General features: G+C 35.0%; 1 protein-coding gene across 2 annotated transcripts; it reads left to right on the top strand.

The window, feature by feature from the left end:
- Positions 1-6,108: 6,108 nt before the first annotated feature.
- LON2 (lon protease 2) lies at positions 6,109-17,944 on the top strand. Of its 2 annotated transcripts, XM_089041138.1 has the most exons (18): positions 6,109-6,347; positions 6,843-6,955; positions 7,054-7,162; positions 7,471-7,640; positions 8,398-8,489; positions 9,066-9,245; positions 9,344-9,427; positions 10,300-10,326; positions 10,446-10,573; positions 11,473-11,674; positions 11,763-11,969; positions 12,372-12,502; positions 12,783-12,996; positions 13,200-13,502; positions 13,792-13,986; positions 15,396-15,641; positions 17,084-17,185; positions 17,415-17,944. In XM_089041138.1, the coding sequence occupies exons 1-18, from the start codon at positions 6,241-6,243 to the stop codon at positions 17,496-17,498; spliced, it is 2,694 nt and encodes an 897-aa protein (XP_088897264.1). In that variant the 5' UTR covers positions 6,109-6,240; the 3' UTR covers positions 17,499-17,944. The 2 variants fall into 2 exon arrangements, with proteins under 2 accessions (XP_088897264.1, XP_088897263.1); XM_089041137.1 differs by lacking the exon at positions 10,300-10,326 and having other exon boundaries at positions 6,124-6,347.
- The last annotated feature ends 993 nt before the right edge of the window (positions 17,945-18,937 follow it).

Genomic DNA, 18,937 nt, shown 5'->3' with positions numbered 1-18,937 from the left:
TGTTAGCTTAATGAGTAATTAACGGATCAACACGATATTAACACAACACGATAATTTGGATCTAAATACTGAATTTTTTTTACAAATTCGTATCGTGTTAACGAATTGTGCTAGCAATGAGTAATTAATGGATCAACACGATATTAACACAACACGATAATTTGGATCTAAATACTGAATTTTTTTTACAAATTCGTATCGTGTTAACGAATTGTGCGCAATGTTCCCAGGTCTTTATACATCGTTGAACGCTAACACACCAAACCACACTTGCATTTTCAGTGGCAGCAGTGGAACCGTTGACGAAAACAGAGGATATGCGTTGACTGGAGTGGATAGTGGATATCGCGCCATAACATTTTACGTCCGATAAATAATGCTAATCTCCCAAATCCAACTTTCCGTCGTATTATTAGATTCGTTATTTTTGTTTTGTCGTTTTTTATGGGCAACAAAACAAAATTGGTTTTGATTGGCCTCGCTTTCACAATCAACGACATGAAACATATGATTCGTATTTTTTATTTATATTGCGATGTCTATTGACTAAAGCACAATATTAATAAGCATTATTCACTTTTAAACTCTGATGGCTAAACTTTTATATGAGCCGTTTTAAGTTGAACTTTAATTGGATAGTCAAACAATTTTAGTCTGGCAAGTCTACACCAAGAAATTTAGTGAACACAAAACTTATCACCATATATATATATATATTAGTCTTTTTGCACGGTTTTTTGTAAATATGAGAAGCTTTTTTTAAAAAATTTAAAATTATTTTAGAATTAACAAAGATAATGGATAGTTGTGTTTCATAAAAATAGAATCCATTATCTGATTTTTCTTTTAAAAAAAAATTTAATATGAAAAAGTATAAATTTACCATATTATCCTTCTTTAATTAATAATTTCAATTCTTAATATTTGCATTAACTAATGGCATTTTTTGGCATTTTGATATTTCATTATTATCTGCCTTTTGCTTTATATATACAGATAATATATATTATAAAACTTAGTTTGCTCTGAAATATCGATTGCATTCCAGTTATAAAAATTTCAGTCAAATTATGTGATAAGAAAGATAAACACAAAATCGTATGTGATAGGTTGCAAATACAAAACAACTCTGATGTTTTTTTGCAAAATATATCCCAAAGCAAATGATTTACAACAGCGGTGCAAGGTATGTATGTAAACTGGTTGACATGGTGGACTGATTCGCACATTAATATGTGAACATGTGTGGACTGATTGGCATATTATTACGTAATGTTTGTATATTATTAGGTCCATATCAATATGTGAACATGTATGTGAACATGTGTGGACTGATTGGCATATTATTACGTAATGTTTGTATATTATTAGGTCATATCAATATGTGAACATGTGTGGACTGATTGGCGACAACAAAAATTCACAACTCTTGTTTTTTTTTTTTTTTTGGATTAAAAAAAATGGTAAGAAAAACAGACAAAGAAAAAGGAGCCTTTAGGAACTCCACCACCTAATACGTCCATTTGAATGGCTACTTGCAGAGGCGCACAATCCATCCAAACGTGTTGTTGATATGGATGATATTTGAGACTTAATAAACAATTTATTTTGGCACTAGTTAGCTATTGCATTGTATTTAATACTTTATTTTGAAGCAGCAATATGCCATGCTCGCACTAAAGAGGTGGACCATTCCCAATTCCCCCACCCATTAATTTACTTATGCTTCCTATCATTTTCATTTTTCCAGTGTATAAAAAGATTGTTTGGTTAATAAAAACACCAAATCAAATGTTATAATTGGTTAGGCCAACAGGCCTACACCAATAGAAAATGGTCTTAATTTGCGAACAAGAGGTTTCAGGTTCAAACTCTTATAACTTTTTAATTGTATGTATATGTGTGTAAGAGAAATCCTCTTTCCCTATTGTTTAAACTAAAAACAATTGTTATAACTGGGTGGATGACATGATTCGTTTATGTTATAGATGTGGTTAGTGCTAAATAGCCAAATTCTGTTGTAGTATGGTCTACCAAATGTGCCCACAGAGTATAATATTACAATAATGTTATTTGGATCATATTTAATGACTACATTATTACCACCTCTTTAATAAAGGTAGGCTCTATTAGTGTATATATGATTTACCTATATTATAGAAGTGATCAGAAAATATAGTCCAAATAGTTACGCCTGTAATATTATTAGTAATATGAGTGAATTATTAATACCATGCGCTATCACCGTCATGCAAAACATTACTCCAATGTTTTTTCCGCAAAACACAATAAACAGACATGTTATGTGTGAAAAATCTAGAAAAAAGAAGGAAAAGCAACGCACTTTTCTCATTAGACTCTGCAGTACGGATGGCCAACTTGTGTGGACAAGTGAGCTACTGCGTCAACTCTCTCTCAAGTACATCTATCTCAAGAACCAAAATCCACGTCAGTCAGTCCACGGTGGGTCCCTCTGCCGTCGACGTGCCGACTAGGCCTCTTGCCCGCAGCTGACGTCCTGTTGTTGACGCAACTATCCACCAGCTGTCGACGCATAAGCCCTCCTCTCCACCCACCCCTTATCCGCTTGAGATCAGATCGGATGGAAAATCAATCATGAAGGGATGGGAACAAATTAATTACCAATTTACCAATGCCCATTATCCACGTTACATTAGGGCCTAGGGGTTCATGGACCCGACCCACCCCAAAATGTTTTTTATTTTATTTTTTGTTTTCAAAACGTGTCATTATTATTTTTAAATGATTTTGAACTTTATAATAGTGAAAAGTCATGAAAAAAATATTGTAATACATTTTGTGGAAAAAATGGGCCTTGGTGATGTGATGTGCATGATGATGATTTGATAATATGACGCACATGATGATGCCAAAGCACTAATTAGTGTCCTAGTGAGCTAAAATTTATTTAACTTATACTTTTTTTTTTTTGGTGGCCCGACAACATTTTCATGTCTAAGACTTAAGATTTTAAAAGTTTGTTTAGAAATGTTGATATTTCAATGATGAGTTAAATATTAATGTTATTCGCGTTTTATTGTTGACTCCCACCTCGTGTACAAAAATATTGCAAATACCATTGTGATAGCGATATTTGCACTTCTATATAGGATTGTTTGTATGGAGTGATAATAGAGAGTTTCGATTCTCTATGCACGAGTGGATTGAAATAGAAAATATAAGTATATCAAATACATAAGTATTTAAGAGTTACATTATAGAGCTAAATATTTATAATTTAATCATATCTAATTTGGTTTGGAGAGGCACTCATGGCAAAGACCAGAGGTGGCTGTGGCCTCAAAATTCTCATTAACTTCATTGAAGTTTTATATAAAACTTGGAAATTGGTATGTAATTTCATATCTTTTTCAGCTATTGGTCCCCCAATATTTAAATCCTAGCTCTGCCACTACCACCACCACCACCTCAATAAGACATTGAACAAAATATGCAAGAATACAAGTCTTACTTTACTTATCCATAAGAAATTTCTCCAAGTGTTTGGCAAGTTGTCAATTCAAAGGGGTATAGTTTGTATTGTTGGAAGGATTATTGTTTATAATTTAAAGTACTATATTCCTTTCTTAATCAACATTTCTATAGATGTTTAATGAGCTAGCATGCATCATGGCATTGTTTTGATGCTTCAAACAATGCTAGAGAAACTACTTAAATATTATTTACCACTTCAACAAGACACTAATCAAGTCGAAATCGAAATTAATTAATTAATTAATTGATATTTCCCAATTAAAACACATCTCAATCATCTCATCAAAGATTCAAATTTGTGTCTCCCATCCAATCCTCTTTAATTTTGTTTATACTCGTTGCTTAAATTCGAGCACACGGAAACTTCAAGTCTTCCAAAACTCCAAAACCAAAGTCCTCCTCATGACTTGTTGCTTAAGTAAACTTTAATCTCTTGTATATTTATTAATGATCTAATGTTAAAATATGGCATCAAAGTCGATGGTCCAAAGGAACCTTTGTGGGAACAAGTTGATAAATAATGTTAACCAACTGTTCCTTGTGGGGCACACCCCAGCAGGGTAAGTAAGTGTTGGTGGACAGCCAGCCTGCCTACCGAAAATGGTCGAACATCTTTTGGTCGTATAACAAAAATTGGGATCTGAAGAAAATGAATGCACAACTTCTTTTGTCGTGAAAAAAAAAAACCCTAAATAAATAAAATATAAAGGTGATTTCCTGTCCTGTTTATTTATATTTTTACCCTTTAGGGTAGGACCACTACTCCATTTTTTGCATTAGAGTTTCAATATGTATATTCTCATATTTCAATATCTTTTTTTTTTTTATCGAAGTTAAGAAGGAGAGAAGGAAACTCACACACACGGATATGTTACTTAGAAGCACACCTAAAAACTTGTGCCAATCCAATTAACACGCCGTTGTCATTGGTTCAATATCTTTAATTTTATTATTCATATTTTACTATCTAATTGGATTTTCTTATTTACTAATTTTTTTTTATAAAGTTTATCTAATGAAGTTACTCTTTGATAAAATAATAATAATAATAATACAACTCCTTTATGAAGAGAACCAAAAGGTATTCTATTGTTGGTTTCATCCACAATGTTATCTAATGATCCCAACTATCTAATTTTTAGATCTCTATTCAATAATTATCATTGAAACAACTATCCTGAGACAACTATAGCACCAATGGATCAGTGGTCTTAGATTTAAATTCTCATGGCACTTTGGTGGTGTGTGTGAAAAACTACATTTTCTCTTGTAGTTTAGACTATCATTTGTATTAAAAAAAGAATACATTTGTGTCAACGGGTTTTAGTCCAATGAAAAATGGCATTTCCTTATAGTGGTCTCAGATTCAAACTCTCATAACACCTTACTAGTGTGTGTGTGAGAAATCTCCATTCACTTTAGATTTTTTAGGCTCCCTTATCTCTCAGGGGAGGTAAACCGGAGCTGAGGGCAACCCTCGTTAACGAAAAGCAGCTAAGACGGCTCTAGTTGTTCCAAGTGATTATAAAGAATTCAAGATGGCTTTTTTAGATTCAGAAAAAAGAATACATTTGAAATCCGTGAACATCGCAACAATTTATAATTCTTTTAAAATTGTCAATCATACATGTAAAATAAGGGAAAAAAGAATAGAAGAGTTCTTGTTTTGTCGGCTAGGTACGTACCTTCTCATGTTGCAAATTAAAAAGAAAAAGTAATACTAGCATGCACTGCCCAATGGCCATAAGACACATCTTTTGTATTTTGTGACTATTACAATACCTTATGTGGTAATATTTTCTTTGTATTATGTAGATGTTTATTTAATTTTTAATGAGATTTCTCTTTCCCCTAAAGAAAGAAGTTTTAACATGTACTGAAAATTGTTCATAGAAAAAAATTTTGAGGAAGGGTAGTGGCCATTCTTGATAGTGAGGGTAGTGGCGACAGTGAAGGTGAAGGCTAAGGTTGTGTCATCAGTAATGGCTTAATTGATCACGTGCAAGAATTGAGAAAAAGTTGTTAAAATTCATGGCCCAATTCTTCCATAATTCATATTTTTTCGACACATTTTAAGCACCTCACCCAATTATTATTGTTGAATGAAAGTAAATTTTTCGACGCACATAATGTATTATTTTCTCAATTTAATCTCTATTAATATAAGATATTATTGGCGCATAAGATATTCATCTTATACTGCTAATAGTGACATGTTCGTAATTAATATAATCTTTTGGCTAATTTTAGAGGCTGATAAGTTTGAAGTAAACACCATCAAAATCTACCACTTTTAGAATATTCTTCAAATCAACGACATTTTTTTTTCTCGAACTTGAGTGTCAAGCAGGGTAAAGGGGGAGGCCATCATTGTAGTGTCTGCTCTCGACAATAACATTTTGAATATATCTAGATTAAAGTCCTTCAAAATTTAATAAAATCCCAATTTTAAAGTCCTTTAGATAGCACCCAATATCTATTGTATAAAAGAAAAAGAAAAAAAAGACGCAAAAGTATTTATAACGAAAAACAAGCCGTCGCCGTTTTGAAAAAAAAAATAAAAAAAAATCTGACGGAACCAAAATCCTTCCAACCAAGCCAAAACCAAATAAAACCAAACCCACACATTGCATTTACCACCTTCCCTTCCTCCTCCTCTGTCTATTCGTCTCTTTCTCTCTCTCTCTCTGCAAAACCACTGTTTGTTTCTCTTCAGTTGCAAACATGGCGGAATCGGTGGAGCTTCCGAGTCGACTCGGTATCCTTCCTTTCAAAAACAAGGTCCTCTTACCAGGCGCCATCATTCGAATTCGCTGCACTTCACCCAGCAGGTACCTTTAAACGTAGAATTTCTCCTTTTGATTGCTTTCTGTTCCTTTAAATTGTTTTTCTTGTTGGGTTTCTGAGAAAATTTGTGCATACTGAAGTGGGTAGCTGTTTGTTTGAATTCAGCTGAACCTTATAGCTATGCAATTCTTCTGCTTGTTTGGAAATTATGTTTCCTTCATTCTCGATAGGAACAAAATGGAGGAATACCTTTCATGTTCTTCGTCGTGAAAGATTGTCTGGTCTAGTTTTTTTTCCTTTTGATGGTATTTTCCACCTATTTCTGTGATCAAATGTTGTGCATATTTTGTTGGTGTGGAAACTCAAGATATTTTGTTTTGCAATTTTGTTACTAGTAATTTCAAATGCGAACTTCCTTTTTCTCGTAGAGTTTGGGTTTGTGTCATTTCAGGTAATTGATCATTATGTAGGTGTGGAATTGTGAATTCGTGAGTGCTGGATTATGGAATTGATGGAAGTGGTGATTTTGATTAATGTAGTGTCAAATTGGTGGAGCAAGAGTTATGGCAGCGTGAAGAGAAGGGATTAATTGGTATTCTTCCCGTTCGAGATGCTGCTGAGGCGGCATCAGTGGGTCCTGTGTTGTCTCAAGGTGATTTATGCTGATTTTTCTACTTGACTAGGAAGAAGGGGTGCCTGTATTTAATGGCAAATCTGAGAGGGTGCCTCTTGTAATTTGTCTAATTTTAGGTGTGGGAAGTGAATCTGGAGAACGAGGCTCGAGAGTTCAAGTTGGTACATCTGATTCTCACAAGCTAGATGGAAAAAATCAGCAGGAAGTTATTCATTGGCATACCAGGTACATAAATCAAAATTGTCTTTTGTTGCGTAGTGGAAAGTGTTTGGCTTTTTTGGTGCTACTACTTAAAATTACAGCTATCAGGGTGGTCCATCTATTTATGTTATGCGTTGTAATTTTCTTTAATCAGTTTAACTGCCCTTTAATTCTTCAATGGGCTGCCAAAATTTTTGACTCAGCCTACATTTCACTGACTTTCTGTTTTCTGTGTATATCTCCATCTTATTCATATGTTTTTCATTTGGAGTTTTTGCACTTTGTAGTTATATACTAATTTTGTTGCTAAAATTTGATATTTATATTATTAGGGGAGTTGCTGCACGTGCTTTACATCTCTCAAGAGGAGTTGAGAAGCCGAGTGGGAGGGTTACATATGTAGTCGTCCTTGAAGGTTTGTGTAGATTCAGTGTCCAGGAACTTAGCACAAGAGGAACATATTATACTGCACGGATATCTCCTCTTGAAATGACAAAGTCTGGTATGTTGTCAATTTAGTAAGTGGATTTGTTTTTGGTAGAAGATATTAGGGTTTATTGGTTGATTTGCTAGTTGTGGTTTGAAACATACCGCATGTTGTTGTTTCTTTGATTTGTTTTTTCTTTTCTGATTCAGTAAGAAGAAATTGTCTTCATACTTCAAATGCTAAGTGTATGTTTTATGTACCCGCTAACATTTATACTACGTTTGGTTATGTGTGTGGCCCTGGTTCATTAGTTGAATAGAAATCTGCTATTTATGACTAGGGGTGTTTTGAAAGTTCTCTCTCTCTCTCTCTCTCTCTCTCTCTCTCTCTCTCTCTCTCTCACACACACACACACACACTCACATAAACACAGTGACATGCAAACCACAGAGACATTATTCCTGTCAGCCTGAATGGATAATGTATGCTCTTTTGCTCATCTGTCATATGTTATTGAAAGGCCCTAACATGAAATGAGGAATTTTTAAATCACTGTTCTTTAGGAAGAAGCTGGTTAGGTATCACTGTATCATTGCTTGTGTGTGTCACGGCTTACTGTATGTTTCCTCTCTAAGCAATTAACAAATTTTGTCCATGTTTTACCTTACAATATGAAGACTTCCAAGTTGCTTTAAATGTGCTTACCTGAGTTTATAATGTGGCTTATGTGCTTGTATTCAATGTATCATGATCAGATTATATTCAGATGATGAGTTTTGTGCCCTTATCTACCTATATGTTGAGTTGCTTTCATATTTATTATCTTAATTAGAGATGGAGCAAGTGGAGCAAGATCCCGAGTTCATAACATTGTCTCGCCAGTTCAAGGCAACTGCTACAGAGCTGATTTCTGTTCTTGAGCAGGTGATATTTGTGATATTAGCATATTTTTATCACTTCTTTGAAAACTTTCTCGTGAATAGAATCACAGACACCAAGAGACCTTATTTATTTTTATTTTTATTTTTTGGTGTTATCAGAATCTTTGGTTACAAGTTTTCTCAGGTGTATCATATAGCATCAATAATGAAATACAAATTCAAGACCACACAAATATTATGCATGTATATGTTCTATATCCATTCTAAAGTATGTGTAAGCTCCTTTTGAAGCTGTGAGGCTGAGCGCCTTCTTTTCTTAACAAATGGGGTTTCAAATGGTTTGACTGTGCTTGATTGTTAAGATGTTTAGGAAATGCCATTTGCTCGAGATGCCTTGATTTGGTTGGGGAGTATCAACTAAGCTTCTTTATGTTATGAATTCTATACAGATACTGTAGACTTGTGTGTGTGTGTATATATATATTTATGGTGTTGATAGTATACTCTGCTGATAAAAATTTTCTGAGCCCTTATTACGTGAAACGCTTGGTGTTTTCTAAATTTATATTTGTTGTTCATATTTTAAATCATTAACTCTCATTTCATTTTGTGCTTGCAGAAACAAAAAACTGGAGGAAGAACAAAAGTTCTTCTGGAGACAGTTCCAGTTCACAAGTTGGCAGATATCTTTGTTGCCAGCTTTGAGATAACTTTTGAGGAGCAACTGTGTATGCTGGACTCAGTTGATCTGAAAGTGAGACTTTCGAAAGCCACTGAGTTGGTTGACAGGCATTTGCAGGTAAATGTTGATTCACTGGTGGTGATGTTTTTTTACTCAGTTGATCTTAGTACTTCCTATAGTTTTTTAAAAGTCATGTTGGTGTTACCTTGTGACAGTCCATACATGTAGCAGAGAAGATTACTCAAAAAGTTGAGGGTCAATTATCGAAATCGCAAAAGGAATTTCTTTTGCGTCAGCAGGTTGGCACTCTCATATCAGCTTTTGATTTGTTGAGGAAGTGAAAAGTTATAGTTATGTTTTTTTAATGATAAAATCATTATTTGTTTTCATCCAGTTCATGTTTTGTTATCCTATAAACAAGTATTGTGCTCATCAGTTTAATTTTTTTTTTATGTTTATATTAATTTAATTTTTCTGGTAATTTGTTCATATTTTCTGAAGCAATAGAAAATATCTTATTTGTTAATTTTTTTAAATGTATTTAAGTTAAATGAAGGATATTTTTGACAAAATAAAGGAATGGAGACTACAAAGCTTTCTAGATTGCTGTATTCTTGCAAGGTTTTATACAAGTTCTACATGTAAGAATTTATTTATTGATTGACATGTAATAATTTATTTGTTGGTTAGGTTAATTAAGGGTCGGTTTGGGACTGCTTCTGTAGGAAGCACTTATGCTCATACGTGCTTTTGTTAGAAACATGTTGGATTTTTATTAAACGCTTCTCCAGAAAACATTTTATGACCTAGAAGCAATTTTAAGTTTTTTTGCCAAACCATTCCAGAAGCGCTTTTAGCCATTTCGAAAGCAGTCCCAGACATGCCATAAGTTTAATATTTAGGATTGACATAATTTGTTGTAGTGCTGGAGGACTAAGATATCAAATATATATAAGAAAAAAAAAACCTATATGCATTTTTCGTGTGCATAACTAGGGAAAGGTTGTGAAGGATACAGCAGGCTGCTTTGGTTGATAAAATTTACTAATAACTTTTATTTATAGGCATGTTTTTGTCTTAGGTGTGCAATTATTTTGTTTGTACTCATTTCTGATTATATGTTGGATTTTAGTTGATTTGGATTTTCATGAAACTTATAAATACTATTCAGGACTTCAGGTGGATTCACGTGTTGATGGTTTGGAAATATCTTAACGAACTTCTAAATTTGACACAGATATACTGTTATTTCCTATTCTTTAGCTGCATAAATCCTTATTGTTGTTTCCTTTCCTGCTTTATGAAATACACTTGCAGATGAGAGCTATAAAAGAGGAGCTTGGGGACAATGATGATGATGAAGACGATGTAGTTGCCCTGGAAAGAAAGATGCAAAGTTCAGGAATGCCTTCAAACATCTGGAAGCATGCACAGAGGGAGTTGAGGTATGATTTGGTTAGAAGAAAGGAATAAGGGTTACTGCATCTCAGTGTGCAAGTAAACTAGGTTCTTCTTTCTTAGTAAATATTTCATACTGTGGGTATTAGTGAAACTTTGATGTAATTCCATTCCAAATTTTAAATTTTGGCGCTGAGTAAGATACAGTTATGGTTCCTCAAACAAAGAAGTGTCTGACATTAAAGTCTTAGTCGGAGTAAAGAGAATGACGACACTGTTAGTAGTGCCCGACATTGTATTATCTTGGATTTTTTCCTAATGATGGCATGTTAAAGTTGATTCGATTATATTGCTTTTGAGATATTCGTAAGAGAAGAAGATTAAAGTTGTTACCCATATATATTATTGATTTTTTAATCTGAAGCCACATTGATTTATGGAGCTTTACACAAAAGGTCACTGGGATTTCTAACTCTTGGGTGTAGTAACATTACAAAATTTGGGCATTGTTAAGTTTGGTCCAGATATAGTTATGTAGCAAAAGGGATCACAGTCATGTTCTCTAGATTTTGTTATCCTGAATTTTAAGCTTGACGCTGGTGATTCTTTATACAATCTGGTGCTTTAAATTTTGTGCTGCTCTGACCATATTCAACATGCATTTTCCAGACCTGCTGGTGATTGGTGAACTGTAGTTGATGGGGGTTTGTAAATCTGTCCATTGATGATTGTAATGTCTATAATGTTTTCTGCAAAATTATGATGATAAAGACAAATATGAAAAGGAAAATAACCGAAGTGAAGACTTATTTATTCTTCCTTAGATTTCAAATCGTATCCACTCGCCCTTGTTGTTTTGTTCGAGTACACAATTCTTGTACTTCAAGTTTTAGAATTAAGCAGGTGTCATATCATTTATTTAATTTATTTTCTCCTCATGCCTCAGGAGGCTGAAAAAGATGCAACCCCAGCAACCTGGATATAATAGTTCACGTGTTTACCTAGAGCTTCTTGCTGATCTTCCCTGGCAGAAGGCCAGTGAAGAGTATGAATTAGATTTAAGGGTTGCAAAAGAACGTCTGGACAGTGATCACTATGGATTAGCTAAGGTCAAGCAGCGGATTATTGAATATCTGGCTGTTCGCAAGGTGGCCAATTCTGCAGCACTTGTTCCCTGATTATTTGAATGTTTTGTGTGCAGAATTTGATGCTCATATTGTTACTTTTGGGTTGCAGCTTAAACCAGATGCCAGAGGCCCTGTGTTGTGCTTTGTTGGCCCACCAGGTGTTGGGAAAACATCTTTGGCATCATCTATTGCTGCTGCTTTGGGCAGAAAATTTATACGCATATCCCTTGGTGGCGTTAAGGATGAGGCTGATATTCGAGGGCATAGGAGGACATACATTGGAAGCATGCCGGGGAGACTCATTGATGGAGTAAAGGTATATTTTTATTCAAATTAAACATTTGTATGGACTTATGGTGTGGTATTCACCTGCTTAGCTTGCTTTGATGTGATGGGTTCAGTGGTTAGTCATAATTGAAAATGCTATGGTCTAAGGGTGTTGAACGAACCAAGAAAAACAAGAATACACTAGCTATTTTGTTGTTGATAAGGCATAGTGTTTGTCATTGGATCCATAACCTGCCTTTAGAAAAACTTTCTGATTGAAGAAGCCTCTTAGCTTTTCATTCATGGGTCGAATGAAGATTGTTGGACGCTCATATGTGGCTTAGTAGACACAACAACAACTACACATGCATATCCACACCCACCCACCTGCGTATGGAATTTATGCTATAGGACTTAGGCTAACGTTTTGCTTAATTATGTTTTATTTCAGAGAGTTGCTGTTTGCAATCCAGTCATGCTACTGGATGAAATTGATAAGACAGGTTCTGATGTACGTGGTGATCCAGCTTCAGCTCTACTGGAGGTTCTTGATCCAGAACAAAATAAAACATTCAATGATCAGTATCCTGCTCTCTGGCTCTATCCCTTATTTCAGTCTGATTTTTTATATTTAAATAATTTGAAATGTCATCTTGTAGTATGAATCTCGAGTTTGACCTATGAGTATATCTACAGTTAACTTTGGAGAAAATTTTCTTTGCATAAAATGAAGAGAGTAACTATCAATATGGTCTGTGATCAGATGGTTTCACTTAATATCGCATGGCATAAATTATATGAATGAATCACTATCTCTTGAATGTGAGTATATTCAAGTGATTCCTTAATGCAAGGCCTATAGCTATTTGAATGTTCCTTTTGACCTTTCAAAGGTGATTTTTGTGGCAACTGCAAATAGGGTGCAGCCTATTCCTCCACCACTCTTGGACAGGATGGAAGTTATCGAGCTGCCTGGATATACACCTGAAGAAAAGCTGAAGATAGCTATGCACCATTTAATTCCACGAGTTCTTGATCAGCATGGTTTGACTTCTGAGTTTCTCAAAATTCCGGAGGTAAGAAGTTCATTCCATTGTACTATTATCAAGTAGTAATGGTGTTAAAATTGTGGTATTCCGATAATTGCTGTGGATCCAAAAAATAGGCACCAAATTTCTAGCTTTCAAAATCAAATTTTTATGCCAACCTTTAGATGACTCTCTTGATTCATGACCAAAGTATATACAAAAATATCATAAATGTCTCTCTGTTGTGGTAGGCCATGGTGAAACTTGTCATTCAGGGGTACACTAGAGAAGCTGGTGTGCGGAATCTGGAGAGAAACTTGGCTGCTTTAGCTCGTGCAGCAGCTGTAAGAGTTGCAGAGCAAGAACCAGCTGTCTCTCCGATCAAAGATGTGCACTCGCTTGCTTCACCACTTCTTGAAAACAGACTTGCTGATGGAGCTGAAGTGGAAATGGAGGTTATTCCAATGGGTGTGAATAATCATGATATATCAAGCACTTTCAAGATCGCTTCGCCATTGACTGTGGATGAGGATATGCTGGAAAAAGTATTAGGGGTAATTATTCTTGTTTTTTTCTTTAATAATTAGGATAGGTTGCTTCCGCTTATTGTTAGGTAGTCCTTTGTAATGAAGAATAGCAACTTCAAGGCTCTTATCTAGATGATTATATGTAAATGAATGTTTAGGAGTGCTTTCAAGTGAGTTTTAGGCTCAACATTCCAGAAACTGGAATACTTTCTTTTATAACCAATGCATCTTGGATTTCTCATGCATTAAATCTTGGAGGTTGACCTGTCATGTTGCTTAAGAGATTCTGAGGTTGTCTGTGTGTGTTGTAATGCAGCCTCCAAGGTTTGATGACAAAGAAGCTGCAGAACGGGTTGCAACACCTGGTGTATCTGTTGGGCTTGTTTGGACTTCTGTTGGTGGAGAGGTCCAATTTGTGGAGGCTACAGCAATGGGGGGAAAGGGTGAATTACATCTCACTGGTCAACTTGGAGATGTTATAAAAGAATCAGCACAAATAGCATTGACATGGGTAATTTTTTCTTTTAATTATCTTTATTTTCTTGAAGTACTAATACCTGCCGCTTGGTCACGAGTCAGACATTTCTTGGGGTGCCTCAATTATCACACTTTTGAATTGTTTTTTATTTTTTATTTTTTGTGAATAGAAACATTGTATTGATAATCAAGAGGAAAAATCCTCGATCAAACGAACAAGACCTAAAATAGAGTGTCTGACCTACTAAGACTGAAAATAATTCTGTAATTAAAAAACACAAAAAACACAAAACTTCAGTAAAATCATCTTAAGACTGCCATCATGTCTCTCATGATGGTAGAGTAGTGATAGTCCTTGAACTGCCCCGAAACCGAAGCCCAAAGAGATGCCCAAAATTTAATTCATGCATGCTGGGATTCTCAAATTGATTTTTAAGACAACTAAGAGATTCTAATGGGACTTACTGTTAGTCTCAGCCACTTGATATCTGTAATTATCAAAGAAAAGAGAGTGTAATCCTGTTTTAATGAAAAAGAAGAGGAACACAGAAGTTCGATACTTGTCAGTTTCAATTTGGGGATATGTGATATTGAAGTTTGCATGCCTCGTTGCTTTCCCATAAATAGTGAGATTAAAATTGGAGCATCCAGCTAAAAAGTAATTGGCAATGGTAAAGACGATCCACGACCCCCCCTCCCTGACCCCAGTATTTTGTGTGTTGAGATACAAGGCTTGGGCTTTGAATACCCGTTGTGAGAATTTTTTTGTTCTCAGCACGTCCACTCACGTGTAGTGACTGAGCCAGATGCAGATCAATTATATTTGTGGCCTGGAGCATGTGTGGCCAAATTGGCCATACCTTGTGGATGGATTACAGGCTCTGATACCATGTGAAAGTTGGAGCATCCAATCCAAACCAATTGGAAATAGGTGGAGAGACCTAGTATTTTATTGAGATGCAAGGCTTAGGGTTAGAATGGCTAATATGATAATTTTTTATACAAATTTATAAATAAACCCAATCCTAGACATGTATTTATAAAAAAACCCAAGCACTATTTAAACATAGAAACACATCCAAAATAAACCCCAAAGTCAACTTTTTGGGTGTGTTTATAAATGGGTTTTGAGTGTGTGTAATGATGGGTTTTGGGTGTGTTTATATGTTTAAATAGTGCTTGGGTCTTTTTATAATTTCAACCCCCATTTTGGGTGTTTTAGTGAAACTCCCAATTTTTTATTCTCAATTTTTAAAAGTACAAAGTGTTGCTTTTTACTGATGGAGGCATTTCTGTTGAGATCCTAGTCATATTTACTTCTGTTTCTGGGATTGAATGATAGAGAGAAATGTTAGTCCTGTGTGCACTAAATATAGTCATGAATCATAATGTCATAATTGCTGCTCATGTAAAAGTTAGTTTTGAAGACTAATTATCTCTCAGGTAAGAGCCAGGGCAAGAGATCTTCTGTTGGCAACAGCTGACGAAACCAATCTTTTGGAGGGTCGGGATGTTCATATACATTTTCCTGCCGGGGCTGTACCTAAGGATGGACCCTCAGCAGGTGTGACTCTGGTAACTGCACTGGTTTCGTTGTTCAGTCAGAAAAGAGTAAGAGCAGATACAGCTATGACTGGAGAAATGACATTGAGAGGTCTTGTACTACCTGTTGGTGGTATCAAGGATAAGGTACACCTTATGTCCTACTATTCTTATGAGAAGTATATAGCTGTGACTTTGTACATAAGTCGGTTTCCATGTATAAAACATGTTATATGTGGCTTACAAAATGAAATGATGGCTTTTGTATCTAGTCATGTTCTTAGTTTGCAGTTTGCAGTCACTGCCTTGTCAAGTGCTTTGGCTTGTGTGCATGTTGGGCATGTTAACATGACCATAGATGCGACCTTGGTTTTAACCTTTTATGGACAAATATTGTACATCATACTTGTCTGGCATAGAGATTTCACTTTTAGTAGTACTTTCATTTTTATAATCGCCAGGCTACTACTCAACAGTCATTCCATTTTAGCTTCTTTTCTATTTTCCATAACCATCATCTAGCCAAATTGATGCTTGATGCATAATTGAGTGGGTTTATTTTCAAGGAATTAGTATCTAAGTAGTTTTAATTTCCTTTATGATAAGAATTTTGTGTGAGATGCACGTTTATTAAAATTTTAAGATGCCTTAAGTCCTAAATTATAAATGTAAAATAGGTTTTGTGATGCCAGCATCACCCATTAAATTCTGTCCTTTCCTTCTTCAAGCATGGCACAAACACAAAGCATTGACATATTCATGCTAGATTTAAATGTTTTTAATCCTTGTTGTGATATGAGTTGTACCTGGCGTGTGTTCGTGTTTGGTATGGCTCACAATGTTGCCAAGTTCTGCACGACTATTAGATATCCTGCCAGGTCTGTTTTAAGCTCATGGAGCCCGTGCTACGCTTTTGCTAGCTTGATCCGCACTTCTGGTATAATTTTGAAAATCAATCAACATACATGTGTGTGTGTTCGTGTATTGGTTTTACCGCTTATCTGGTTCAATTGCATTTACACCAATTTAAAGGTCAATCTGGATTTATTTTGTGTAACCCAATTAATTTAAGGGCTGTCTTTGAGTTTTCCATTACCAAGGAATGTGTTTAGAAGAGAGTTAGATGTACTGGAGGTTAGGTTCGTCAATTAGAGTGAGCTACCTAATATCCATATGTAATTTAATTTTTTGATACCTGTGAATGCAGACCACATGGATTTTGTTTTTCTCAAACATCTGTAACTATTATTGTTGATGTCTGTTGGCTTTCTCTAGCCATTGAACCTAGATATATGTCACAACATGTTGCTTTGCTAGATTGATAAAAGTAAAATAGCTTTTTGGTACACACTACACAGGTGTCCAATGCATCTCCGTGCTCATTTCTAATTTGTGCTGTCACTGCTAGGCTTGTTTTTAGACACATGGTTGTTTGATGATTACACTATTCAGTATGGATTTGAGGAATTTTCAAGCATTTTACAAGAAATTTGGGTCCCAGTTGGCAGCAAATTTCTCGGTGTATAATATTCTGGTACATTATTGCATAGATTTTCTTGGATTGATTATCTGAATCTACATTATTGCAGGTATTAGCGGCCCACCGTTGTGGTATTAAAAGAGTCATTCTTCCAGAAAGAAATCTGAAGGACTTAATCGAAGTACCATCAGCTGTGCTTTCCGGTCTTGAGGTAATTTTGGTTTTATTTGCAGCAAGGTGTTTCTCACTTATGCAGGTGCTTGTAGGACATAAATTGTATTAAGGCCAGATGATTACCTTTGCCACCTGCATAGCCTGTTAGGTGTTTTGATTGCATTGTCAGCTGTAGATACCCCTGTAACCCTGTTAGGTTTTTTATCGTATGAGATATGATTGTGACCACTACGTATTTTTCATTTGGAAAAATCCTTTTGTAACAGATAATAGTAGCAAAGCGAATGGAAGATGTGTTAGAGCAGGCTTTTGATGGTGGATGCCCCTGGAGACAGCACTCAAAGTTATGACAGGGCCCTTGATGGATGATTTTGTTATGTACAAACAAATTCCAGTGATTGAATTGCCATTGGCACATGGCTTGCAGCCCCCCTATTTGTTCAACAGCTGCCTTGGCTGCAAAGACTGAGGAAATTGTCAATCACTTGAACCAGTCGTGGCGCCGGAAACCAGTCATATAGGGACATGATCACAAATCATTGATTTCATTTTGAGATTTCTGATCAACTGCTAAATTCGCCTTGCGCCCCCTCTGTTCCGTTCAATGTCAATTTCTTTCCCAATAAATCTGTAATTATAATTAATCCTCTGTTCCGTGTAAAGTATTATCGTTTAATTGAGCAGGGAATACAAGCCCATTTCTCTCTTCCCTGTACAAACTGATTTAAAACGGTGCTAATATTTTGTGAAATGAGAATGTTCTGCATGATCCAAGGATACATGGTTTTCTGCTTTATATTCCCTGGTGTACGAGTCTTGAAAGTATATACAGTTTTGGTGCAATTGGACTATACTTTTGTAGCTCTAGCATGCATTAATTCATACGTAGTTGTGACATCGATGCATTCATTTACTGTTGTGATATTCTATGAAAAAATGCCCAAAATTCAGGTGGACATCTGGATGTACTACTATTAGCTGAGATTATTGCTTATTCAAGGGAGATGTCTAATGCAAAATGTTAAATTTGAATTTGATGACTTATGTGTCAATTTGACACCTACGAAAAAAATTTAACTTTACCCAAAATGCCAATATCATGGATTTTTTTAATATTATATTTTTAAAAGCAAATGAGATTTATATGATCATAAAGTTTTAAAAGAGAGTAAAAGGTATTAAGATAATATTTGACATCAAGCTTTTTGATATGTTATTTTTGACATATATCTTAGCTTTTAGATTCACGTTGGTTTTGACTACTCGGTTGGAGTAACTTTAACCTTTGATTTTTGCCGTTTCATGTCCACGTGGCAATTTGACATCTTTTGGAGATGCTTGTAGTGAGATATAAACTTGGATCAAAGGGAAAAAGACAATCTTATAATAACTAACAACATTTAAGCTTAGGGTTCTAAACAATTAAACAACTACAAGTTGGTTTACATGCATTTTTAAGGCTTGTTTGATAACTATTTTCAGTTTTTAGTTTTCAGTTTCAAATTTTTCGTTTTCATTTTCTGAAAAATGAACATGTTCAATACCTAATTTTTTTTTTTAAAAAAAGTAAAAAGTGAACAAAAGTTGTTTGGTAATTGATTTCATTATTCAGTGCATATTACAAAGACTTTGTAGTATTTTTCGATCAAATTTTTGGAATTAAAATTATTTTTTGTTGTTGTGAATTTTGAATATGAAGGTCCTTAGGCCGAACGCAAGAATCGAGCGGCTTTCCATAACTTGAATGATCAATGATGTGCATCAGGACACAAAACTTTCCGAAAAAGTT

This window comes from Prunus mume, linkage group LG7 (assembly GCF_029339155.1).
Source record: "Prunus mume cultivar Tortuosa linkage group LG7, ASM2933915v1, whole genome shotgun sequence".
Taxonomy (NCBI): Eukaryota; Viridiplantae; Streptophyta; class Magnoliopsida; order Rosales; family Rosaceae; genus Prunus; species Prunus mume.
This window is presented reverse-complemented; position numbering and strand designations above follow the sequence as displayed.

Coding starts and splice junctions, on each gene's coding strand:
- LON2 (XM_089041138.1), top strand. CDS start 6,241: ATGGCGGAATCGGTGGAGCTTCCGAGTCGACTCGGTATCCTTCCTTTC. Junction 6,956..7,053: donor GGGTCCTGTGTTGTCTCAAG/GTGATTTATGCT, acceptor GTCTAATTTTAG/GTGTGGGAAGTGAATCTGGA. Junction 11,970..12,371: donor GACTCATTGATGGAGTAAAG/GTATATTTTTAT, acceptor GTTTTATTTCAG/AGAGTTGCTGTTTGCAATCC.